This window comes from Sturnus vulgaris, chromosome 7 (genome assembly GCF_052056855.1).
Source record: "Sturnus vulgaris isolate bStuVul1 chromosome 7, bStuVul1.hap1, whole genome shotgun sequence".
In the NCBI taxonomy this organism is placed as follows: domain Eukaryota; kingdom Metazoa; phylum Chordata; class Aves; order Passeriformes; family Sturnidae; genus Sturnus; species Sturnus vulgaris.
In genome coordinates, this window is record NC_142249.1 from 37,807,001 (window position 1) to 37,826,690 (window position 19,690).

Here is a 19,690-nt window from a genome sequence, read left to right on the forward strand (position 1 = left end):
AACATGATCCTCATTGCTAAATATGTGAGTGCATTTTTACAAATATATTTTCATCCCTCACTGCTGAGTTAAGGCAGTCCTGAGCAGAATTCCTTGAGATGAGGGCTTGAGGCATGGAGAGATCAAATGACTCATCAATGATCAGACAAGTCTGTGATAGCAAAGAAAATTGAAACTCCTCAAAGTCCAGCCAGAGAGCCAAAAATATGCCATGTAAAGCAACGAGCAGGTTTTTCTGTTTTCTTAGTTGGTGTGTGTGTGTCATTCTATTTATTCTGAGTTTTGGCATTGAATCCAAAGAAACACAATCATGTTCATGTGCTTTCAATAAAATTAACACCATAGAAATTAAATTAAAACATATAAAAATGCAATTAGAAACCTGCAATAAAATTAATGCAGAGTAGAATGCAAAGAGTTGAGCCCAGCTGTGGAGCCTGGGGACCAGGTCTGTGTTCAGAGGTTGTGCAGAGCTGTTTGTACATCTGGGTAAGGTCTGATAGTAAGGTTGATTTGAGGGGGTGAGAGAACTGCTTCTGTGAGTTTGGTTTCTGGGATTGACTTTGACTGAGTGCAGCAGCATTAAGAGATGCTCCTGCTGAGAACCTGGATCCTGGGTACATTTCTCTCTGTATTGCATTACATGGAGCCCAGGAAATGGGGGAATGTACCTCAAAATATGGAATTAAACTTTCAGTTGAGCTGGAGATTCATATATGGATGTAAGGCATGTTTAAAAATATTTTTGGGTTACAGGAGCTGATTGTAGCATTTTTTGCTTTGTTTTTTTGTTTGTTTTTTTTGTTGTTGTTGTTGTTTTGGTTGGTTGGTTGGTTTGGTTTGGTTTTTATCCTGGAATTTGAAATATGAAAGCTGGTCTTTGGATTGGCCAGCCATGGCCAATGGCATCACCATGTTCTAGGCAGAAGGATGATGGTCAAACATGGTCAGATGTGGATTGTTCCCAGCTCCAAGCTGTCTCCAGCCTCCAGGCTTTCTATGTCCTTTTGTAGTTTAATTTCTAAGACTTCATGGGTGATTTTGTCACACATTTCCTGCTAAGAGAGTGATATCTAAGTCACAATTAACCTCTTCCCTCTAAACTTGTGTCACACTGCACTTGTTCCATCTTAGGTCTTTAGGGTTTCTTGAGACATGGGTGTGCTCTTCGACCAGCCAGTTGTGCCATGGACATATAGGACTGCAAGGAACTGAACTTAATGATTATTTTTGTCCCTTTCATTCTTTTCCCTGCACAGGGCTGCCTTTGCAGACATGGCATAAGATCTGCCTGTCTCTGTGTAATGAACTTTGGGAGCAGTGACAAGTCTCATTAACTCCTCAGAGCTGATTCTTTCTCATGGCTGGAACAGCTGCATGAAAAAATCAAACAAATCTTTGCCAACACCTGGATGCTTTTGCAAAATTAAAGCAATGTGTGAATGAAGAGCTTAGCTACCACCCAGCAGTTACATCAGCTCCTTTGTGGACACAGCCTGGCCCCAAACTGCCTGTTTATGATTTGGTGTAATCCATCCTTTCATAAACATAACATGCTTTGCTGGTATATGCTCCTAATATAATCTAAATAATGACTATGAAATTTCCAGCTCGCTTTGTGACCTGATAAGGGAGAGGAGACAAACTGCTCCATGCCCAGGGAAGCTGGAAGATGTAAAATCAAGTGTTACAAATTTCATACTGTATTCCTGCAGCTTTTCAACTTGCCTTCCCCTGGATGTGAAATTATTATCTCACACAATATAATGACAGGATACTTCCAACACATTGCCCTGGACTGTAAAAGCTGGGCCACATTAATGGTATTTCTCTGTTTTCTGTACCACTGCTCAAGAGTTTCTGTCTCTTTTTCTTGCTGAGAAGGGAAATGAGACCCGTGTTGCTCCAGGCTGTAAATTATAAATGAGTAGCATGATCATCTGTAATGCCGAAGCAAAGGTCAAAGGAATCTTTTTTGTATTTTTCTGTGTTCTTTAACTGGATCTTCTTTGATGTTTACACTGCACATACATCATGATCATTATATCCTGCACTCCTGCATCATTAATGCAACTACAAACGAGATGACTCAAGTTATGAATAACCAGTGCTTCAGTCTAATGCAGACAGATATGAAGGAGGAAAATGAGCTAAATAAAAATAGTTATTGAAGGGATTTTTCCCTGGTATAAATGTCCTTAAAGAGAGTATGACTAAATAAGAGGATACTGTTCCTTTCTGCAGTCATTTTCCAGCCCATCAAACCTTTGTTCATTGATTTGTAAAACAAGAGCACATTTTGGAGTAAAAACCCCCAGATTTAAAAAGACTAAAAAAGTAATATTTAATTATATTCTTGCTTGTTTAATGAAACAAAGCTAATAACAGTTTACTTTAAATTTTCTGTGGCATGTGTAAAAATTCTGTGCAAAGACTGGAAGTGGCAGAATTCCCTGGGAAAATCTTGGTGTTATCAAACTGTGGGGACATAGACAAGGTTGGATGGGTCCTTCAGCAACCTGGTCCAGTGGAAGGTGTCTCTACCCACGACAGGGTGGAAAGAAATGCTCTTCAAGATGCCTTCCAACTCAAACCATTCTGTGATCTCAATTGTTTTATTTGAGGCATGGAATGGAACAATCTATTTTAAAAATTATTTCCTAACAGAAGTGGGTTGTAAGAACATACCTTGCAGAAAAAGACACAGCTAGTTTGGCACTCATTTACTCTCGTTTTTGTCATGATTTCTCAATGGATTTCAAAGATGTTTTTCCTCCAGGATGAAGAGATGCTCTCTGTGGAGGTGTTCCAGGAGCATCTCTGCTGAGCAGCCTTGGGAGGCTGCTGGGGATACCTGGGACTGGCAGCAGGATGCTGCAACCAGAACCTATCCATCACTGAGATAAAATCTTGATTAGTGATGTGTTAAAACAAGGACTCAGTTTGGCTAAATTTACATTTTTTAATTTACAGAGGAACATTTGCTAAATTATACCTTTATCTCCTTAGACACTGATTTTTAACACACTTCCCACAATGGGTTTTATCTGCTATGGGAAACACATAACTTGCTAACATGTTTAAGGTGTTTTTAATCACAAGAACATCATATATGGCTTTTCAGAGCCTTCCACTATATGTATTTTGCCAAAAATTTTGGATTGGAATTCAGAATCTCTTTAGATCTTGGTGCCTTTGTTTTTGAGGCAGGAACAGTTGAAATGGCGACTGCAGTTCAAAATGCTCACTTTGCATGCAGAGTAACAACTCTTTAATAAGAAATTTTACTGCAGTAAGTTAATGTGCAGTTTTATTGCCTATTATTTTTAGTGAGCATTTATAAAGCGTTATGTTTGGGGTTTAACACCTTAGCTCTCTCCCATCACAACAGGTTGAAATTTGGCATAGCAGTGGCAACCTTCATTTCAAAATTTTCACAGAAAATTGTAAACAGCAAATCGCTGTAATTTGTGAAGATTTTGTTAATTTCCACGCTTTGAAGCCTGTCAACTTAAATGTCAAATAACGTGACATCCATATGGACCATTAGATCAATGAGAGTGTAGGACCAGAGCTGCCTCAAAGTGCACATCCTGCAGTGACACCTCTGAAGTTCTAGAACAGCCAAAAGAGAAAAAATAAAAAAGAGGAAAAGCAAATTGTCAGATTATGGTAGGAAAGGGCAAGACAGCTAAAACTGTCTTTAAAAAAAAATCCTTCATTCTGTCATTTTGGAAAAGTTTTGAAATTTCACTTTCCAAGTTGCCTCCACGGTGCTGCAGCTGAGCTCTGGGTTGAAGCCAACTTCAGAATTAGCGAGTTTTGAGCATTCAAAGTGCAACCACAGAGCTTTTCATCAGCCCTGATCTGGGTAATGGTCTGATTGATCTGTATTTTATCTTTGCTTTCTGGGTGTGGTCCAAGTGGAACAGTGTTTTCTCCTTCTCACAAACTATTTAATCCAGATGTTTTATTTCCCGTGGATTTCTTTTCTGCTTAAAACTTCTGAAATTCATAGAATGCGTGTGCCATTGATATCAGTAGATTATTGCAGGAATACACAATATTCAGAGTTTGCAGTGCAGTGTTGTCTATATATTACAGAGTTCCTGTAAAATAACTGAAATATCTTTTATGATTTGAATCATCAGTAATGGAGTCACTCGGGCAGAGGCTCTGTTGTACTTTATTTGGGGTGTACTCATTTTGGCAATGCAATATCTCATTTAAAATGGATGTATATTGCACTATTAATTTTCATGGGTCTCAGAATAATAAAAACATCATGCAGCAATAAAGAAAAAAACGTGCCTTTTCTGTAGACCTTCTATTTAGATGCAGCTCATAGAAGTAAACATAAAACCTGTGTTGTTATACAGAAATATGAACTACTTTATTTTACACTCTGCAGTATTCATATAACAAGTTTCTAACTCAAATGTGGTCTTAATTCTGCAGAGCTCAGCTCTTTTAGGCAAACTGCAAAATGCTCCTTTTAGGGAGGGACCATGACTTTATTTTCCCTGTTTGCTTCCAGGAAGGCTTATCTACTGTGACCTTTACATATAGATTTTTTTATCACTACAAGTTCTGCCAGGCTTCACTCCTAAAATTTTGGTATCTGGCATAGGGAAAACTGAGCAAAGCCTTGGCAGAAATGGTGTCCAATATGTCCAGTCCTGCAGAGCTGAGAAGTTCAGGAAGGAATCTGTGATGGTGACTTCTTGATATTGTAAAAGCATTGATACAGGGGAGTCTCGAAGTAGGACTGGCATTATTAATCACTGATATCACTGTGTGCTGAGTTAAGAAGTGGAAAACCCAAGGGAGGTGGGGAAAAGCTCCCTGATTTTGCAATATTGGTTTTATCTGTGGTACCCTGGCAGTAGGTGATCCAGTGTATCCAGCTGCTTTAGAAAACTGCTCTCAAACATATTTTCCATTAAATATGAATTAATAATGTAGTGTCATTTTAATGACAGACATACTATTTTTTGCAGAATTGTATGTGTTTGTCTTTTTCTTTTTTTTCTGGTGACAATCTTAAGGGATAACTGGTTTGGGTTTTATTTTAAAGAAAGTTTTTTGAATAATAAATTTAGTTCAGGAAAATAAAAATGTATGCAGAGTTCAAATTGATCACACAGTAAGGACAAGGCAATATCCACACAATCCTCCCTCCAAGGTCTTGTTGTCTGCTGCTTGTTCACCAAAAAGTCCTTTTCTTGGTGAAACGAAGTCATGTTTTATAACTCCTTTTAGCTTTCAAAATTCATTAAACTAAGTTTAAGAGCAGGAGAAGAATGGTTTGGATTTAATGTCTTGGAACCAAACAGTGGAAATATTTCTGTACTATTTTTTGTTTTGTGAAGTGAATTCAGAGAAAACGGATATTGTTAAAATCAATAGTTAATTGCAAGATGTGATGTATTTTATCATTTGCAGTAAAAGAGAAATTCTCAAATGGTAATGTTAAGTTTTTAGTGCTACCTCTTTATAGAATTTATTGCATTTTTATGTCATTGTTAGAAATAAAATGTATTATTAGAAATGTATGTATTGCTTAATCTTATATAATTCTAATACTCAATGCTAAATTAAAATATATTAATATTTCTATTAATTTATTTTCTTTAAAAAATCTTAGGCTAATTGGCTGGTGGGGCCATGGCTTCAAAACACGATTCCTCATGGAAAACAGTATGTACTTATACACTCTCAATTTTACCTTATTTGATTTATTTATATGTAACCAACTTCACTTTTATAGCAGTTTGAGGAGAAAGGACAGAACTTTGCATTTCTTCATTTATGTTAAAGGCATTAGGCTAAACTGATCCTAAATATGTGAAGCAGTGGAGTTAGCAAAATAAATGGAATAAATTTGTGTGTGGGTATAAGGGTTTGACTGTCTGCTCCTAGACATTTTGCTGAAATACCTTCAAAATGCAGATATAGAATATGGATGAAACTTTCAAAGTATCTCAGTGAATTAAATTCCTAAGTCTCTGAGGAGCAAGGATCTGCTATCAGTCACTGGGGTAAAATCTTTCTTCAGGATTAGTTCCACTGGAATTAATGAGAAATTATACAAATAGAGGTAAGGCAACCTGACATAAGTCATGAAGTCCCACTAATGTTTCAGCATCTCCAAATTTCCTGCACTAGGGAGGGATGGGCTGTAAGACAAACCTGCTCTGAAATAGTGAAGTATTTATTGTCCCAATACAAAATGAGGACTCCTGTCCAAATCTGACAGCTAGACTGTTCAGCTCTAGTTTAAACGATGGCAGAGAGAATATCCTGAGGGATCAGGATGAGAAAGGAGCTTTTTGGTTTGATTGGTTGTTTTGTTTTTAATATATTTTTAATTTTCTGTGGCAGTGCCTGTTGATGTGGCTTTGGCTGGAGAGCACCTCTCTAATAGCCTCAGTCTGCTCTTTGTTTTCAGACCAAATGCAAGAGAGTGGCACTATGGAAAGCCAGCAGGAGACACAAATTGCTTTGAAATACTGCAAGAAGAAGAAAAACGTTGTTTATTCATTTCCATGAGCAGTTTACAGGGGGAGAAGTTGGGCATTATAAAATTAGCCAGTCTGCTCTGCGTGAAAAGCATTTCCTCCGCCGCATCCCCCTGCTCTGGTGCTGGAGCGTGAAATATGAACGGTGACACAGAACTTACAGCGAGGCTTTTGTAGATTTATTAAATAGATTTTGTGAAATTTCACAGCCCAAAGTCTAGGCAACTCCTCTCCATGGCCCGAAGCTACACTTAGCTGCATATGCAGCCTCCCCTGTGTCTCGTCAGCTCGATAAAGTTGAGGAGCGCGATTCCTTGCTCCGCGTGAGCGTGCCTCTGCTGACTTGGAATTTCTCTGCCTCGTGCCAGCCTTAAAAGAGATTCAAGTGTAAAGGTGGTTTTAACACACACCATTTAAACAAATTAATTGCAGTTCTCTGGTTCCCATGAAGCTGCTAATGAGGTCTTCTGCTGGATAAAATTGGGCTTCTCTCGAAGTTGAAAGTATTAGCTGGGAATAGATTACTATTTCCTTTTAATGACCCATTCCTACGGGCCACATTAGGGAAATATTTTACTGTGTGAGGACAGACTTCAAGATAAGGTCCAATCCATTAAAATGAAGAAATCAAAAACACTAATATAAGTTATTCATTTTCCAGAATTACAACTAAGTGAAGGAATTAATGGATTCCGGTTATCAAATCCTCCAATTTTACTGGTCTGTGCTCTGCATGCCAGTTTAGAGGTAAGTAATTGCTTTACTCTGAGCCTGAATTTAAGAGTATAAAAATATTTAATGAATGTTACGTGTATTATTGCCGTATCCCTTAAAGAAAACTTTGAAATATTTGAAAATTGAAGGGGAGAAATAATGAAAAGCAAACAACAAAATAACCCCACAGCCCTGAGAGACCTAGACCTTTAATGAATATATTCATCTTCCCACGTCTCTTACAAACTCTGCTGGAGGACCCAAGTTGGACACAGAGTATTTGAGGTTTGCTCCTCCAAACCTGAACTCTAGTAATGTGTTTGTTCCTGCTTTTAGGACAGCATAAACAACACCTTTATCCCACAGAAACATTCACGGCTCTAAATCATAGAATAATTAAAGCTGGAAGAGATCTCTGAGATCACCAAGTCCAACAGTGACTTGTCTCAGTACTACTCATGGGAAGAATTATCTTCCTACAAAGGAATCATGAAAGTCTGAAAAGATGCATTCAGAGCTGTTGCTTCATACATTCCACCAGCAAAGCAGACTTATATCCTTCATGAAAGAAAATTAGGAGTCCTGGGTATCCTGGATCAACTGGTCCACTGGCTCAGGGAACCTGTTCTGCCTTTGGTTACAAGTAGAGGAGACAGAAACTATCTGCAAATGTTTTCTAAAAGGGGAATTGAGTGTGGCACAGCTCCAAACTGTCTTTTCTTTCACAGAATCATGAGTTTTCTGGTGGTCAAAGGAGCAGAGCTCCATCTCTGACCTATCTGTATGTGACACTGACACTGTGGCTGTGGGAAGGGCAGTCCTGCCATACAGAGCTAATTCCTCCTCTGAAGGTGTGAGATCCAAGTGCTGAAAGCCTCTGGTCCACTTTGGAGAGCACAGCCCCTCCCTGTTTGAGGGTATGGAGCTGTTCCCCAAGCACCTGTGTTTCATATGAAAATGTCCCGGCATTTCTCTTAAGGATGGTTCACCCCTGAAATCAGGACTCTCGGTCTCTGTGGCTCAGAAAGGTGGTGTTACTCAGATTTACCTTCTAGATGCAGTATATTCTGCTATAAAATCATCCTTAAGCCGGTTTTCAAGGCAGCCTTGGGTAGCAAGGATTTGCCACCAGTAAAAACGGCAGAAATTTATTTCTGGTTAGCGTTCCATTAATTCTAGTGGAACAGCTGAGCTGATGCTGAAACAAAGAGCAGTGCCCACTTCTCTCCTCTGTATTTACTGAAAAAACAGCATCTTAAGCAAACAAAGTCAGAAAATTGCTAGTTATGATCTCTCCATTGTACATGCAACACTGAAGGACTGCAAAGGGCACAGCCATGCTTCTTGTTCCGTCTGACAATTTATTTTTTTAGTCCTTAAACATCCAATATATTGTTTTAAACTTTATGTGACCTTCGAGATAAGCTGAAAGCTATTCTGCCATGACCCAGATTGTCAGTGCTCGGGTTTGTGTGGGCTGGTGTCATTTAGCCCACTGCAGGGAGCCTCGAACAATGAGGGCTGAGCAGTTTCCATCGCCTCCCCTTTCCCTGCCCACATTACCTTTTGGCACAGCCAGGATTTCCCAGTGCTAATTGCTCTAATACAGTGGGAAACAAAATAGTTTTCATGTCTGGCAAGAGATGGCTAGTGAAATTGCATGCCACCTTCACTGGGACACATTAAGCAGAAGGCAGTGTTTCCAATGGAAACAATGCAAACTGCAAGTGTTAATGGATGTTATTCCTCAATAATGCTTAAAGTGACTGTTATGGCACTAGCTGCTGCCTTTTATGGAAAAAAGGGGAGCGCTCTACAGACACATTTTAAAGACCTTTTTCAAAAAATTTCACCCAGGAGACCAAATATTCCTTGCACAAAGCCTGTGGAAGCAGAATTTTGCATGCAGCCTAAGGAGATCTATCCTTCATACTCCTGCAAATCCTGGAGGAATGGGAGGCAGGTCTGTGTTTTCCCTCTAATAATGCACTGAACAGTCCTGTGTCTGCTCTGCCTGCCTGGGTGGAGAGGGAAGCACCTCTAGATTTTTGTTGACCTGTGCAACTGCTGACGCCTGGTGGCTCTGGTCCCTGTCACACGTATTCCCTTGCAAAGTTTGTCTTACAGCATCCACATTCCGTTTCACAAACACAAATGCAGGGGTTCTTGGTTTTATGCAGCATCTAGTGGCTGTGATAGCATCAGGGAGTGAGACTTGGGATGTTCTACAAAACAATGATTTCCAGATGCTGCTGGAAACCAGACTTTGTTGTATTTTGAGTAGGACTTCTGAGGTACCTCTCTTTATGCTTTTCCAGGTTATGATATAAGTAATCTTAAAATTGTTACTTCTCTAGTGTGGAACAGTGATTTCTTGAGAGTGAAGATCGTGGATTTTCACCCAGGGCACTGCTTTACCTCTGATTTGCAGCTGCAGTCAGTGGAGAGAGAACTGTCCACAAGCATTGATGTGCCAGGATGTGATTTGAAGTGGCTGTTGGGCACTTGCATGTCTGTATCTTGTCATTTTCCCCTGCAGTTAATTCCATGGGAAGAAGGAAACGGAGGGTTTGAGGAAGGCAGGGGTAAATTGTTTCTGGGGTTGCATTTCCATCATTCCCTGTAATGGAGCCTTTCCTAGAGCAAAGGCAGAAGCTGTCTCACCTTCTGCTCCCAAATTCCTCTACCACATTGATCTTGTTTGTGTGGCCAAACAGCACTGCTATTTTCAGTCATTTTTGCATGTCTTGTGATATTTTGAAGGTCTGAAACTCACCAGTTTTTGTAGCTGTACAAGAGCACAGAGCTATTGGAAAAGATTTCAATGAATCTTTTTTTTTCTTCATGTGAACTAGAGAGACCGAGCTTGTACAGGACTTAAAGCTGTAAAGTCAATGTTAGTACACATTTTGTGTTTTCAGACAAGAATTTCTACATCAGTCATGATGTTTCAGTCCTGGCCCTTGGATTTTGTTAGTAGAATCATTGAGTTTGGAAAATACCTCAGAGATCACTGCCAGGCCCACAACTAAACCATGTCCTCAAGTGCCACACCCACCTGGTTTTGAACACTTCCAGGGACAGTGACTCCTGCCATGGACAGCCTGTTCCAATGCTTGACCACCCTTCTTGTTAAGAAATTCTTCCTGATATCCAGACTAAGCCTCTTCTGGTGCCACTGGAGGCTGTTCTCTCTTTTCCTATCAACTGGGAGAGAAGAGCAAACCCCACCTGACCACACCCTCCTTCCAGGGAGTTGTAGAGAGACAGACAAGGTGTGAACTAAAGGTACATATAAGGGAAAGCTTTCATGTGATTTTGAGTTTCATGCAGCAGTGTTGCACCTATAGAGGATTTATGGATCCTCTTTAGACATGGAGAGGAATGCTGTCTCAGCAAACTGGCTTTGTGTGCAAGTTATTTCTGCAGACACAGATGTGTATGAAACTTTTAAACAGTAGGCACAAATATCTGTCATTATCTAAAGCATAACATTATCTTGATTTTGAAAAGCCCAATCCTGACATGTTTATATAAAATGTCTCTCTGGTATTTGATTCCAGTGATAATGTATAGAGAAATCTTTCTTTATTTCTTTATTTCCTTTTCATTTTCTACAGAAACACATTCTCATTCTAATGATTTTGAATCATTACAGGTTTTTAGTCAAACTACAATTAAAGCATTGAGGAGGAAATCCATTCTACTCACTGGTTACCTGGAATACCTGATAAAACATTACTACAGTGAGGATAAAACAAATCCAGAGAAGCCCTTTGTAAGAATAATCACACCATCTCGGATTGAGGAGAGAGGATGTCAGCTCACTCTGTCATTTTCTCTTCCAATCAAATCTGTGTTTAAAGAGCTGGAGAAGAGAGGAGTAGCTGTAAGTAAATCAAACTTCATCTTCTTAACAATTAACAAACTATTAATTTGCTTTTATTCAAATGTAATCTCATATAAAGCAAAAACCCACTAGGACTGTTAACATTTCCTTATAATTTCAGTTTTTACTTGTACAAGCAGTCAAATACATAGAGTTACTTTATAAATTATTTGCTGGACTCTGTATTGCCCTTTCACTGTTGACTTATTTGCAGTAGTTCTGGAGTCACTGCTGAGGTTGGAGCTGTATCGTGGGTGCTTTAGGATGGGAGGCACGACTGCAGATTTATATGACAAGGAACTCTGAGCATACATCAGTCCCCTTCTTGATCCACAAATGGCCAAAAGCTTTGTGGGGCATCGAGATGGAGCAATGGAAAAGATGCCATTTCCTTAGAGATCTGCTTTAGCACTCAGGAAAAGAAGCCATTGAGCAGCACTTCTTTGTAATGGCACAGTTACCATCGAGCACTGCTCCAAAAGAATAAAAGTTAAATTTAGGGCCATACATTGGGTGATTTAGATGTGCTGGGAGGTGAGACTGATAGCATAATGCCATATAAATGAGAGCTCAGTTTTATTTCTGCTGGTCACTTGTCTCCCCAAAGGGCATCTCTTTCAGGTTACGTATGCTGCTGCTTTGGTGCTGCCAGAGAATTCCAGGAACTCCTGCTTTTAAGAGGGCACGGGGCCTCATGCTGTTGGCTTGTCTTTGCAATGCAGTGATATTTTTCAAATATAAGAGATTATTATATTCAGGAAGATGTTCAAAATCACAGTGAGGGAGGAAAAAATACTGCAGTGCCTGTGCCATTACTTAAAACTTTAGAACAAGAAACTCACATACTGGAATGGAGGGTTTTTTTGTTATTTTTTTTTTGTTTGGTTTTTTTTCTGTCACCTCTGTTCCTCTTCAACTCTGGGTTGCTATAGGCACTAAGGTGAATTTTGGGGCTACACAGCTGGTTTGATGCCCTCAATGGCACTGTTAAAGTCCTGCCCATCCTGAGTTTTGCATCATTTTTTTAGGCAAAACTACTCTTCGTACTAAATTTTTCACAATCATGCTCCTTCCTGTAGCTCCTTGAGGATCCCAAAGGTTTTACACACGTGCTTCCTTGTCAGGCCAGTCATTCTTCCTTGAAGACAAGTTGTGGCATTTAGAAATAAAGCCTGACAGATAAACATGAAGTGACCTGAATTTACTGAATGTTCCCTCTCTGTTTTGCAGTGTGACATGCGAGAACCAAACGCTCTTCGCATTGCCCCAGTTCCTCTCTACAATTCTTTCTGTGATGTGCACAGATTTATTGAAATCCTGGGATCTGCAATTACATCTTCAAAACAAACAGCAAATAATACTGTGCTATCTGGTTCTTATTGATGGCTCAGCTGTACCTTTTAATCTATTTCTGACTAAGATGCATTTATCCTGCTGAGTGATTCTTTGCTTCGAGTAGACCGAGCTATATCCCATGCAATTTGCAAAAAAATGACTGTGCTTGAATAGTTATTTACAACAGACATAGTTTTATTAAAGCTCATATTTCCACTCTGCTTTGACTTTGACTTCATGAATTAGTATGCTTTGTATATTTTAATGGGGCTCTTCTTAAACATTTTATGTAGTTTTATTACATTAGCCTTGAGAAGCATGTAAGAATTGCTATCAACTAGAACAGGGATAAAAAAAAATCCCTTCTTTATTATAAAAATTATGCATAATAAAATGTGGAAAATAGACAAATCACCAACTGTTAAAAGATACAGTCCAATTTACATTTTTAATTTAGTAATTCTATTTAAAGTACAGAGTATACTTGAAAAGTAAAAGTTGAACAATTAGTTGTTTCAAAACTCCTTGCTGCTGCATACTGAGTTTTTCAAAGGGCCCAATATTTCAAAATTCTGATATAATGAGTAATTTAATCGAAGAATGAATTTACATTGCAAATACCTTATCTGGTGTGATACAATTGACCAAAACAAAACATTTTATTTTTCTAGATAGTCCTGTTGGAGAGGAGGAGCTGGAGAAAGCTGAGAAGAATTGTGGGCCCATGTAAGGCAGCGTGAAGGGCTGTACAAGCACTCCCTGCAGCTTTAGTGAGGCTTAGTTTGGATTAGGCAAAATGAACCCTGAGCTCTTTAAGCAGCAGCAAAATATCTCATTGTTAACTCACCGTGTGGCCCGAATTTTTACAGAGATTTGCGCCAGGCAGGCAAGAGCAATGCAGAAAAACTGCTTACATTTCAGCAACTCTATCCAAAGTTGTTTCAAGGCATAAATAACACCTTGGCATAATTGGCAATTAAGCTCTAAAGTCTGTAGCTATTCACACAGCGTTTTCCAAGAATCAGCTGAAACTTCCTCTCTGATGATGTTCAATGTGTCTCATTTTTGGTATGAAACATTTAGAAAATTGCATCCAGTAGTGCTTTGAATATGTGAAAGGAGCCTACAATAAAGACAGGGACAAACTGATGTGATAGCACAAGGGGGGATGGTTTTGAACTGGATTTAGGTTAGATATAAGAAAGCAGTTTTTTACAGTGAGGGTGCTGGAACACTGGAACAGAGAGGTGTTGGATGCATCCCTGGAAACATTCAGGGCCAGGTTGGATGGGGCTCTGAGCAGCCAGGGGGGCTCTTTAAAAGGTCCATTCCAACCCAAACTACTCTGATGCTATGATGCCTTTTATGCCACTTCAAGAGTGAGGAAGGATTTTGAGGGGAGTGAGGTCTTCATAGTTTTATAGTTACTTTTGCTGGTTGAACCTTTCACACCCTTAGAGCAACTCCTGCTGCACAAGGAAAGCCAAGGGCCTTCACAGCACGTAGCTGTTCTCTAAAATTCCCCAAAGGTGTGTAGTGTTAAAACTCTTGCTGCAGTAGTGACTATTTTATTGGTTGTAGTGTGCATGGGAAACATGAAAGAACTGAAAATAAAGCATTTGTTGGTATTTTTATCATTTGTGATGAGAAAGAAGAGCTTCTTTAACCAGAATATTGTCATAAAGAATGGCACAGGAGTCTTAATCAGCTGGAAATCTCTGTCTCACTCAAGAGGTTTTGATTACACTGACATCATCTCTCTTCAGCTCAGCTGAGAGTGGATCATTGTCTTGCAGACCAGGTATCTGCATTTTTGTGGGTTTGTTTTTATCCTTGCACCTGCAGCTCTTTGTCTGACGAGTGACAGGATCTTAGGAAAAGACCTTTTTCCATAAAGTGACAATTGATGCAAAAAGCACCGAATATAGGAATGTGCAGGTCCACAGTGCTGGAAAGGGATTTAACTCAGTGTCAGTGCCTTTGCAGTACTTCCATACAAGTGACAACTGACCCTTATGTCTTCCCTACAAAGTTAGACAAGCTTAATATAAATTCAGATATGGATGTAGATCATATTATAAAATAACTTATTCTGATATCAGCTTGAACCCCAGAGGAGCAAGAATCCCAAAATCTCTTTCTAAATAGCATCTAGACTTCAGGTTTGGACAAGCTGTCTTGGCAGTTATGGGGAGATAAACAGTGATTTTTTGAGAAGTTTGAGATCTGCTTTTAATGCCCACACTGTGAAAATAATTTTTTATGTCTCTGAGGAAATTGAACCACATAGTAGGTAAAGTACTAAATATATGCAATTCATGTTTCAAAGACTAACAGACTAATAATAAATATTTTATATTTTGTCTCTTAATATCATTTCAGGCTACAGGTACAAATATTGACTTTACAAATATAGATTTGTGTTCCATTTGATGAATTTGATTAAATTCAGTGCATCAAAACTCACGTATTTCAACTTATTTTGAGTTACTCTCTCTTTTTTACCTGTGACTTGTGATGATAAAACTGAAAGCACCTTGCATTCATAGGCATATCTATAAATAAATTCAGAACATTTTTTCGAAAAAGTGAGGAACGCCTATATTGCAGTTTACTCATTTTACTGAAACAAAATTGCAGCATAAGCACCAGTTTCACATGTTCTTTCCATACTTGAAGTAAAAGCTTTGCAAAATGAATAATACTGGAAGTTAACATTAGGTGTCAGTATTTTACATATTATTTAGCAAAAAAATATCAAGGGAAAGAGCTTCTGTGGAAAAAAAATAATATTACAGTCTGCTTTTTCACATGTTTTAAGTTATCACAGTTAGAGTAATATCAGGAATAATTATGTGTGAAATAATTAATTGTATATACTCTGAATTCTTCTTGCTAGTTACATCTCTGATTTAAAATTCAATACTAAGTACCACTGCTTTATGATTGTGATAACATTTCGTTCTTGGATTGTCTGAAGAAATTACATTTTTCAAATTGAACTGCAGGACATGAGGATCTGTAGATGACAGAAAGTTGATACACAGGTAAAGTGAGAAAATGCCTACGAAATGAAGGCAAATGTGAGTATGCAGATCCCTGGTTGTGTGTGATCTTTTTCAGCACCACAAAATTTAAAAATGTGCAGAACTCTTAAGCTCACTGCAACTGTTGAAAATATGAGGAAGAAATACTATAGAATCCATCTGTGCATTTTAACCCTGTTTTGCCACAGGAGCACCAAAGACAAGGCAATGTCTTCCTTCACAAGCAGCAAAGGATGTCTTTGTCTTCCAAAAGAATAATGTACTCTGAGTGAAGAAAGAGGCACGACATAGTAATGTTTTCTTCTGAGCTTGTGGCATTACTGAGAGTGGGAAGGATGTGGCTCATTTGAAGAGCTTAAACCCCAAAATGTCCTTGTCTGACAATGACAGAACCCATCTTGATTTCATTTTACCAGCAAATTATTATGCATTAGGAGATTAAGCAAGAAAGATGCAAGAAAGGATGGAAGATACTAAAACAAAATAATTAACTTTTTAACCCATGTTAGATATTCCCAAACAGAACTGGGTACAGGTGGGAATTCCCTGTGAAATTCCAGTCCCTGGGGTAGGGATGGGCTTTGGTTGGGTTCACAGAAGTGAAAAGAAACATTTGGGGCTAAATCCACAGAGGGTCCTGACAGGATGTGTCGACATCAAAGCAGCCACATCAATATTTTATTTTAATTCCTTTCACTGAGTCATAGAATCACTGAGGTTATAAAAGACCTCCAAGATCACCAAGTCCAACCACTCCCCCAGAACTGCCATGTTCACTGCTGTAATGGAGACATGGCTGAGGTAGGTGTGTTATTTCCTATACTCTATATAGGAAATATTTCCTATACTCTATATAGGTTTATATATACTCTATAAAACACACTTCAGAGGCAGCTGACCTACCCAGACACCCCCCAAAAACTCTTCAGGTTCCCATTTGAACCTCTGGGCACTCAAACTGGTGCAAATATATTTCTGAAAAGCTGCTCACTCTCTGAGACCAGCTGAGAGACAGTTTTGCATCGTAAGCTTAAACTTTTGTCAATATTTGTGAAATATATTTAGACAGCTTATTCAGAAATGAGTAAGTTATAGATCAGTAATTCATACTTTTTATATCCCGAGTTTTTATTACCTAAACTTACTCTTCTAAGCATCGTTTTATGTTTCTAGTTAAATATAAGTGAGAATTGATTGGGGTATTTCTCAATGGAATTCTATCTTTATTTCATCATAATTGCTTCATATTTGAATAATGACAGATGAACTACTTCATTCAATTGCAGTTTTAAGGCTTTGAAGTCACAATAGCAGCAAAGGATTTAAATCCTGAAACCATTATTATGGCAGAGAAGACATCAGGGAAAAGGAAAACTTATGGTAGTGTAATTTTCTAGACAGAGAAATTCTTCTGTGGTTGCACTTTTTTTCTTTTTATTATTTTTTTCTCTGGACATTTTATTAATGTTAAAAGAACCCTGGAAGAAAAGATTGGAAATGCTGAATGAGAGTCCTGCTGTAAGTAAACTTCTGAAGTTATTTGGCTTTGGAGCTGGCTACAAACCTTTTAAAATTCTGGGCAGCTGCAATACTGTATTTCACCAATAAAGAGTTCATTAGATCTTTTTTCTCTCTGACATTTTACATCTAGTCCTGAGTACATGTTAATACTCCAAGGTATGAATTTCAAAGTTCCCTTTATCTTTGTGTACAGTTTTAAGCAATTAATCAAATGATAAAATATAGCTTTAAAATTAGGAACGAATTGTGAATTTAAAGTATATGTTCAAAAAGTTGCTACATTATAATTTCGGGGGGATGGGGCCTCATCAACTGAACTTAATTCTAGTGATCTTTTACCTTACATTTTATTGAAGAATTTTGAAGCGATTCTCAAATTGTTAAAACATGACCGAGTGGTCTATCCAGGATAGCTCTTTCTCCTCGGAGGCTACATCAAAGTGGCAGAGACATAGAAAAATCATTATTCAATATGTTCAAAATGATTCCCACGTGGGGGAAGATTTATGCAGGCTTCTGAAATGAGCGTGGGGGCAAAGAGAACCGAGACCCCTTCGTCTGGAATAAAAGTGAGTGGCACTTGTATCATCCCTGTACAAAGTATGAATATGAAGACATTAATGCGGTGTAGTGGCGTGGGGGTTGTCACATAATTTTGGGAGGAGAGGCCAAATCCAACCTCCTGAGTTCAACCTGCAACTTTGCCACTGCAAGGACGTTCCTGGTGCCTCAGGTTTGAAAGCCTGGGGTGAGGTGTCTGTTCCAGAGACAAATGGGAGAGGACATCTGCAAAGTTCCCACTGACACCTGAGCACAAGGCACAAGAACTGGGAGTTTCTAAATATTATTAATTTCTAAATGTTATTAATGAACCTCTACAGAAACACGCTTGTAATTTTTTTGTCTGTATTTTCTGTTCCTGTATTTTCTGTTTTATTCAGTGAGGTGTGTCAAGCATACAACACCCTGTTTCTTTTTGAGTGTGTTATTTTAATTTTCACCTGGGAGGTGAAAGGCAATATTCAGAAATATTCATTCTGCAGACAAGACATGGAAGCAGTTTTAAATATCTTAGCTGAAAATTTGTGCAAAATGCTCAGATGTTGTTTTGTGTGATATCTGATTTAAACCATTGTGGCCACAAGGCAACAGATGCTGCCAATTCTTCCCATCTTATGTGGAAAACACCTCACAACTGGGTAACCTATGAATCTCTGGATCTTCTTTTTAAGGATGCTTCTGGAATTTTCTATCCTGCTCCTAATTAAAGAGAAAAAATGTGAAGGTCTCATTCAGAGGAATTGTGAGTGAAAGAACATTCACCTGCTTCTGAGTTCTCTTAATTGACCCTTAAACTGTGGGGTTTTTTTCTTAGTTGTAAACTGATGTGAAAATTCCACTTATTATAGAATCATGGAATCACTTATGCTGGAAAAGACTTGGAGGTCACTGAGTCCAACCTTAGACCTGATGCTGCCAAGTCCACCACTAAACTATTTCCCTGATTTTTGTTTGACTTCTGGTTTCAATATAGTACAGTGGTAGAAAAATTTAATGAATTTATAAACCTCATTATAACATTTAAGTTTCATTTGATTTTGAAAGAACTTGGATTAGAAAAGATAAATTTCTTCTACATTAATACAGCAGTGACAAGTACACTGAATTTTGAAAAGAAGTTCCTCTCAACTTTTCAAATGTAACTACTAAATGAAAGATTCTGTATTGCTCTGCATCAGAGATGGATGAAGGATAAAGCTTTGTGTCGATTTTTGGAATATCTGAAATTCTGTGGAAGACGATGCAGCATATGACTGCTTGATTTTCATTAGTATTCTTATTTTATTCAAACTTTCTCTCTTCAACTGGATATTAAAGCTGAAGTGATAAAATACCAGAAGAAGTATGAATCACCAAAGTTCTGTGTTGAAGTCTGATCTCCTGACATTTTTCTGAATGAATATTGAAATGCTTCTCAACAAAAGATCTTGAAATTGCTCCATCAGTAATCAGACCCAGACTTGACTTGAAAAAAATTCTTTTTATATTTAGTTATGAAAAGCATGCTCTTAATTATAATGATGATCATTAAAAAAAGTCTTGGAAGGCTACTATTTTCGATTCAAAGTCTCTTCAAAAGCATGTGAAAAACCTGATGATATATATAATAAATCCATCCTGAAAAAATATTAAAAAAACATACCAAATTAATGTGCATGATATACATGTATATCTATGTGTATGTATATGTGTGCTTCTCTCCAGAGAATCAAGAGATTTGGTTCTGTCTTTATTTTTTTTTTTTTTTTTTTTTCAGATTTATGGGAAGTGTGAGAAGTGGTTTAATTTGATGAAATCAAACATTCCATGAAAACAAAGGCGTTAGCTCTGAAATAAGACATCAGCTTTGCTGGGCTATAGATCCTTTGAACTTGGATGACATTGTCTCTGAGGACAAGATGTTTGATGAATTTTAGACTTTAAAGCCTTTGGTAGGAAAAATTAGTCCAGAATCTGTTCCTGTAGGATGGGGAAAAAAAAAATCATTCTTCAAAAGATCAGGAAAAAAAATGATGTCATTTTCTATTTCCCTTAAGTACCTTTTCTTCAGATGCTTATATTGGAAAAGTCTCAACAGCCATGAATTTAGGGGCTTATGCTCC

The 19,690-nt window shown here is 38.1% G+C and overlaps 1 protein-coding gene across 1 annotated transcript in view; it reads left to right on the forward strand.

The window, feature by feature from the left end:
- KYNU (kynureninase) overlaps positions 1 to 12,680 on the forward strand; it is a 57,992-nt gene extending 45,312 nt beyond the window's left edge. Inside the window, exons 11-14 of the mRNA XM_014870799.2 lie at positions 5,648 to 5,700; positions 7,183 to 7,268; positions 10,894 to 11,124; positions 12,355 to 12,680. Coding sequence (XP_014726285.2) covers positions 5,648 to 5,700; positions 7,183 to 7,268; positions 10,894 to 11,124; positions 12,355 to 12,507 — 523 coding nt within the window. The 3' untranslated portion in view covers positions 12,508 to 12,680. The remainder of the gene's footprint in view (positions 1 to 5,647; positions 5,701 to 7,182; positions 7,269 to 10,893; positions 11,125 to 12,354) is intronic.
- The last annotated feature ends 7,010 nt before the right edge of the window (positions 12,681 to 19,690 follow it).